This window comes from Mustela lutreola, chromosome X, assembly GCF_030435805.1.
Source record: "Mustela lutreola isolate mMusLut2 chromosome X, mMusLut2.pri, whole genome shotgun sequence".
Lineage (NCBI taxonomy): Eukaryota > Metazoa > Chordata > Mammalia > Carnivora > Mustelidae > Mustela > Mustela lutreola.
Window position 1 is genome coordinate 78563800 of NC_081308.1, and position 7380 is coordinate 78571179.

Below are 7380 nucleotides of genomic sequence, written 5' to 3' on the forward strand. Positions count from 1 at the left end.
AGTGCTCCATGCAAAATGTGCCCTCTATAATACCCACCACCTTGTACCCTGACCTCCTACCCTCCTGCCCCTTCAAAACCCTCAGATTGTTTTTCAGAGTCCATAGTCTCTCATGGTTATTTTTTTAAAATTTATTTATTTTCAGCATAACAGTATCATTTTTTTAAAAGATTTTATTTATTTATTTGATAGAGAGAGATCACAAGTAGACAGAGAGGCAGGCAGAGAGAGAGGAAGGGAAGCAAGCTCCCTGCTGAGCAGAGAGCCCGACGTGGGACTCGATCCCAGGACCCTGAGATCATGACCTGAGCCGAAGGCAGCGGCTTAACCCACTGAGCCACCCAGGCGCCCCAGTATCATTATTTTTTCACCAAACCCAGTACTCTATGCAATCCGTGCCCTCTATAATACCAACCACCTGGTAACCTGACCTCTCACCCCCTCGGCACTTCAAACCCCTCAGATTGTTTTTCAGAGTCCATATTGTCTCATGATTCACCTCCCCTTCCAATTTACCCTAACCCCCTTCTCTCTAACTCCCCATGTCCTCCATGTCTTTTGTTATGCTCCACAAATAAGTGAAACCATATAATTGACTCTCTCTGCTTGACTTCTTTCACTCACCATAATCTCTTCCAGTCCCGTCCATCTTGCCACAAAAGTTGGGTATTCATCCTTTCTGATGGAGGCATAATACTCTATAGAGTATATCGACCCCATCTTCCTTATCCATTCATCCGTTGAAGGGCATCTTGGTTCTTTCCACAGTTTGGCGACCGTGGCCATTGCTGCTATAAACATTGGGGTACAGATGGCCCTTCTTTTCACGACATCTGTGTCTTGGGGTAAATACCCAGGAGTGCAATGGCAGGGTCATAGGGAAGTTCTATTTTTAATTTCTTGAGGAATCTCCACACTGTTCTCCAAAGAGGCTGCACCAACTTGCATTACCACCAATAGTGTAGGAGGGTTCCCCTTTCTCCACATCCTCTCCAACACATGTTGTTTCCTGTCTTGCTAATTTTGGCCATTCTAACTGGTGTAAGGTGGTATCTCAATGTAGTTTTAATTTGAATCTCCCTGATGGCTAGTGATGATGAACATTTTTTCATGTGTCTGATAGCCACTTGTATGTCTTTATTGGAGAAGTGTCTGTCCATATCTTCTGCCCATTTTTTGATATGATTGTCTGTTTTGTGTGTGTTGAGTTTGAGGAGTTCATTATAGATCCTGGATATCAACATTTTGTCTTTTAAGATATATCTAATAAGAAGTTGCTGTGACTGAGGTCAAAGAAGATGCTACCTGTGTTCTCTTTTAGAATTTTGATGGATTCCTGTCTCACATTTATGTCCTTGATTCATTTTGAGTTTATTTTTCTGTTTGGTGTAAGATAGAGGTCCAGTTTCATTCTTCTTCATATTGTTGTGCAATTTTCCCAACACCATTTGTTGAAGAGATTTTTTAAAAAATTAACATAAAATGTATTGTTTCAGGGGTACAGGTCTGTGATTCTTCAGTCTTACACATTCACAGCACTCACCATAGCACATATCCTTCCCAATGTCCATCATCCAGCAACCCCATTTATCCCACTGTACTCCCCTCCAGCAACACAGTTTGTATCCTGAGATAACACTCTCTTTTGGTTTCTCTCCCTCTCTGGTTTCATCTTGTTTCATTTTTTCCTAGCTTCTATGATCCTCTGTCTTGTTTCTCAAATTCCTCATATAAGTGACATCATATGATATTTGTATTTCTCTGATTGATTTATTTTGCTTAGCATAATACACTCTATTTCCATTCACGTTGTTGCAAATGGCAGGATTTCATTTTTTGATGGCTGCATAATATTCCATTGTATATCTACACCCCACATTTTCTTTATCCATTCTTCTGGTTTTTTAAATTTTTATTTCTTTTCAGTGTAACAGTATTCATTGTTTTTGAGATTTTTGTTTGTTTGTTTGTTTGTGTTTGTGTTTGTTTTGCATTGGATATCCTTTCCTGCTTTGTTGGAGATTAGCTGATGATATAATGTGGGCTTTCTCTTCTGTTCCACTGAGATGTGGGTTTGCCTTTGTGCCAGTATCATACCATCTTGATGACTTCAGCTTTGAAATATAGCTTGAAATCCAGAATTGTGAAGTTTCCAGTTCTGCTTCTCTTTTTCAAGTTTGTTTTGGCTATTCTGGGTCTTCTGTGGTTTCATACAAATTTTTGGATTGTTTGTTCTATTGTTATCCTCACTTAGGAAACCTTAGAGATTTTCCCCTATGGTCAGGTACAACACAAAGATGTCCACTCTCACCATTGCTATTTAACTTAATATTGGAAAGTTCTAGTTTCAGCAATCAGACAACAAAAAGAAATAAAAGTATCCAAATTAGCATGGAAGAAGTCAAAGTTTCACTCTTTGCAGATGACATGATACTCTATGTAGCAAACATAAAAGATTCCACCAAAAAATTCCTAAAACCTATTCATGAATTCTGCAAAGTCACAAGATACAAAATCAATGTACAGAAATCTGTTGCATTTCTATACACCAATTATGAAACAGCAGAAAAAGAAATAAAGGAATTTATCCCATTTACAATCACATCAAAAACCACAAAATACATAAGAATAAATCTAACTAAAGTATAAACTCTGTGCTGTGCTCTTAAAACTATAGAATACTTGTAAAAGAAGTTAAAAATAACACGAAGAACTGGAAAAACTTTCCATGCTCATGGATTAAAGAAAATAATTTGTTAAAATGTCTATACTGCCAAAGGAAATCTACACATTTAGTGCTATCCTTATCAAAATATCACTAATTCTATTTTATTTCCATTCTTATTTAAATCACTCTCTATTCCTGTTTACTCTTTATTTCAGATACTTAGCTGATTGATGTAGACAGTAGGCTAGTTCAGATCAAAATATTTTTGTAACATATCATTCAATATTCCTAGAAGGATCTCTTTAGGAATGAGAAATGTCATCATTATATGCAGGGCTTTCACATAACCATAATTCATACTCTGTAGTTTCTTACAAGAGGAAATTCAATTTACTTATATCTCACTCTAGCATTTTTTTACTATATAAATAACTCACTATATAGTATCTATATCTCACTCTAGCATTTTTTTACTATATGAATAACTCAATTCATTACTGGCTTATTGACATCAACTCAGGAATTACAGATATGTATATTTAGCAAGGAATACTGATGAATGTTTTAAATATAGTTAATTGATACATTTTGTGCTGAATACTAATTATAATTAATAGCTTAAATAGAGTATCAATATGGATTGTTATTAAGTTTTTAATATTAAATTTATATTTACAAAGCTCAGTTCACGGAGTAGTAATGAGGACCCCCATTTGGCCATGCTTATGTTGTCAAATACTTCAATATAAATAACATCGTTGAAAAACATAGAAATTTTCTGGATGGGGACCTCACAGGACAGTTTTCTTTTAGACAAGAAATCTAGTGAAACTTTGTCTTTACCTAGCGTGTGAATCTTGACTGGAGTTGAAAACATAGATTTTTAAATATTTAACTTTCCTTCACCAAATACTCAAGGCTAGATAGCAGTGTGGTTTTGTGTGTCATAATATAAATCTTGAGGTAAATCATAATTTCTACAGTGAAATAGGACTGCTCCTCTTCCCTCTTCCCTCTACACACTTGAACCCATTCTCCTGATATTAGGATATGAAAGTAAATAATTATTTAATTCTAGACTTTAATTGATTTTGAAGAAGAATGTTAATTTGTGATTGTTGCCATCAGCTCTCTGAAAACCCTTTTTGCAAACATTTTATGTTTACATAGGAAATCATAGAAGATAAACTGTAAATCCATAATTCCATTCCAATTTAAATTATTGGTATCATCATTGTGATAACTAAATGATGACAAGTTAGAGTAGATACTGATTATACAATTATTATTCACTGATAGTTGGCAAACCTTTTTAACACTTAGAAATTACCAATCCTGTTCTTAATATGTAACTAAAAGAGAGTTTTCATTTGTCTTAATCAAATGAACATAATCATGTAGTTAAAAGAGAGATTCCTCATTTGACATAATCATTAGAAGACTTCCTGCAAGCAAGATTATAGACAGATTGTAGTAATAAAGACATTATTTGTCTGTGAGTTTTTTCTGGGGAAAGTTAATTAATCTTTACCAAAGATTAGGGGTGTGAATAATATTAGTACTTATTCAGCAGATCCTCTTTTTGGTGCAAGTATATAGTTTATATACAGTTTATATACAGTAGTTTATATAAAGGAGATTCCATTTATGATTTTTTTTTAGTGGAGACAAGAATAATGCCAATAACCTAAGCTGTCTTCATTGTATTGTGTTTTTCATTGCAGGAAATAGTTAAATCTTTAGTGTTTTAGCTTCACCTACACCTCATTTATTTCTCTGAATAATGGGCATTATAATATTTGATTAATTGAATGAATCACATTTACTATTTTGAGCATATATTTTCTCTATAATATTGCTGTATTTTCCCTTCTGATTTCAAAATAATATGTTTACATTTTAAACACTACTGTAACATGTAATTAATTATTGTATATTTCTTCATTAAATAGATGTATGCATGGAAAAAGTTCCAAGTGAAAGACACACTTTTGAAAGTGTGCAGAATTATTTCTATTCTCTCACTTCTCAGAAAAAAAAGTAAAAAATAAGTGTTCAGAAAATTCTGGGGCAGCTGGGTGTCTCAGTTGGTTAAGCAGCTGCCTTCAGCTCAGATCATGATCTCAGGGTCCTGGGATTGAGCCTTGTATCTGGTTCCCTACTCTGCAGGGAGTTTGTTTCTCCCTTCCCCTGCTTGATCTCTTTCTCTTTCTCTCTCATATAAATTAAAATATAAAAAAATCAACCTGTATCAAGCTGCTGAATAATCAATTGATCTCAGGTGTTTTTTAGCTCATTCAATTCCTACTGGAAAAATAAATTTTAAAGCAAAGGCTTACCACCGCCCCTACCCATGCTCAAATAATTTAAAAAAATCTTTGAAACTGTATTACTGTTATTTATGAATTATATGTTTAGAATAGTTTTAAATGTTTTCATAGTCACTGTTAATGAATTAGAAGTCATTTATGGGATTAGCCCATATGGTGCATACATGGTGTATTCTTAGGAATTTCTGGTAACATCAATGACAATAATTACTTTGAAAATGAAGACTGAATGAACTTTATAGTAGTGTGTGCATGTGTGGGCATAGGCATAAACTTGTCTTTATTTGGGTCTAGTTCATGAAAAAATAATCAACATTCATTAGTTTGAAATATCATCATCTACTTTGAGAAACAATTTCCAGCCAATCTCAGAGAGATGAAATCAAGAAATAATCTAATTAATAAGGAAATACAAATTATTATTTTAGGGTGTTAAAGATAATTTACTGATATTTTCCTGGTAGGGCTTGATATTTCACATATGAAAGTTCTAATGATCTGGCATTATATAATCTGATGACTGAATAACTCTTTTACTGAATATTTGAGGCTCATTATTATGGCACATACCGTAATTGGCTTTTGGTTAGAAACACTGAAATATGAGACTAGCGAACAATACAGTCAGGATGGCTAAAGGTGATCCCAAGAAACCAAAGGGCAAGATGTCTGCTTATGCCTTCTTCGTGCAGACATGCAGAGAGGAACACAAGAAGAAAAACCCAGAAGTCCCTGTCAATTTTGCAGAATTTTCTAAGAAGTGCTCTGAGAGGTGGAAGACTATGTCTGGGAAGGAGAAATCTAAGTTCGATGAAATGGCAAAGGCAGACAAAGTGCGTTATGACCGGGAAATGAAGGATTATGGACCAGCTAAAGGAGGCAAGAAGAAGAAGGACCCTAATGCCCCCAAAAGGCCACCGTCTGGATTCTTCCTGTTCTGTTCAGAATTCCGCCCCAAGATCAAATCTACAAACCCTGGTATCTCCATTGGAGATGTGGCAAAGAAGCTGGGCGAGATGTGGAATAACTTAAGTGATGGTGAGAAGCAACCTTACAACAATAAGGCAGCGAAGCTGAAGGAGAAGTATGAGAAGGATGTCGCCGACTATAAGTCTAAAGGAAAGTTTGATGGCGCGAAGGGTCCCGCCAAAGTTGCCCGGAAAAAGGTGGAAGAAGATGATGAAGAAGACGAGGAGGAGGAAGAGGAAGAGGAGGAGGAGGAGGAGGAGGAATAAAAGAAACTGTTGATCTGTCTCCTTGTGAATACCTTAGAGTAGGGAGCGCGTCATTGACATTGACACCCCTCTGATTGGAGGCGTGTCTGTTGCCCTTGTTAGGTTTAATCACACAATTGGGTCATAGTCATATTGTAGTTTCTCAAAGTGCTCTAGAAATTGTCAGTGGTTTACATGAAGTGGCCATGGGTGTCCAGAGCACCCTGAAACTGTATCAAAGTTGTACATATTTCCAAACATTTTTAAAATGAAAAGGCTCTCGTGTTCTCCTCACTCTGTGCACTTTGCTGTTGGTGTGACAAGGCATTTAAAGATGTTCCTGGCATTTTCTTTTTTTGATTTGTAAGGTGGTGTTAACTATATGGTTATTGGCTAGAAATCCTGAGTTATCAACTGTACATATCTATAGTTTGTAAAAAAGAACAAAACAACCGAGACAAACTCTTGATGCTCCTTGCTTGGCGTTGAGGCTGTGGGGAAGATGCCTTTAGGAGGGGCTGTAGCTCAGGGCGTGCACTGTGAGGCTGGACCTGTGGACACTGCAGTGGGCATCCATTTAGCTTCAGGTTGTCTTGTTTCTGTATATAGTGACCTAGCATTCTGCTGCCATTAGTAGCTGTGGAGAAGGAGGGGGTCAGCTGGCATGAGAAGTGTTTGGATCCTTTTTAGTTAAGTGCGGTAGTTTTAAACTGTTTGTTTTGAAACAAACTGTGGAACTCTTCATTGTCAGCAAAGCGAAAGAGCCACTGCATCAATGAAAGTTCAAGAACCTTCTGTACTAAACACGATTTGCAACGTTCTGTTATTTTTTTTTTGTATGTTTAGAATGCTGAAATGTTTTTGAAGTTAAATAAACAGTATTACATTTAAAAAAAAAGAAACACTGAAATATGAAGATATATATAGAATTATAGTTCTGTTTAGTTACTTTTCAGTCATTCCTGTGCTAATTAGAATATGTATTCTAAAGTTCGGTAAGCTGAAGTTATTAAAAAAAATGAGATGTCTACTCCTTCAAACAAAGTTGACAAGCTAAAACTAAACATAAATTACTTGAGAAATAAATATTATACTTTATTTTTTCTAGTGATTCCTGTGATGGATTCAATCTCTCTTAAGGGTCCTGAGGCAGGCCAACTTATAGAGA

At 35.7% G+C, this 7380-nt stretch overlaps 1 protein-coding gene across 1 annotated transcript; it reads left to right on the forward strand.

The window, feature by feature from the left end:
* The first annotated feature begins 5608 nt into the window (after positions 1-5608).
* Positions 5609-7055, forward strand: LOC131820805 (high mobility group protein B3). The gene has a single exon (XM_059156565.1). The coding sequence runs from the start codon at positions 5628-5630 to the stop codon at positions 6231-6233; it is 606 nt and encodes a 201-aa protein (XP_059012548.1). The 5' UTR covers positions 5609-5627; the 3' UTR covers positions 6234-7055.
* The last annotated feature ends 325 nt before the right edge of the window (positions 7056-7380 follow it).

Coding starts and splice junctions, on each gene's coding strand:
- LOC131820805 (XM_059156565.1), top strand. CDS start 5,628: ATGGCTAAAGGTGATCCCAAGAAACCAAAGGGCAAGATGTCTGCTTAT.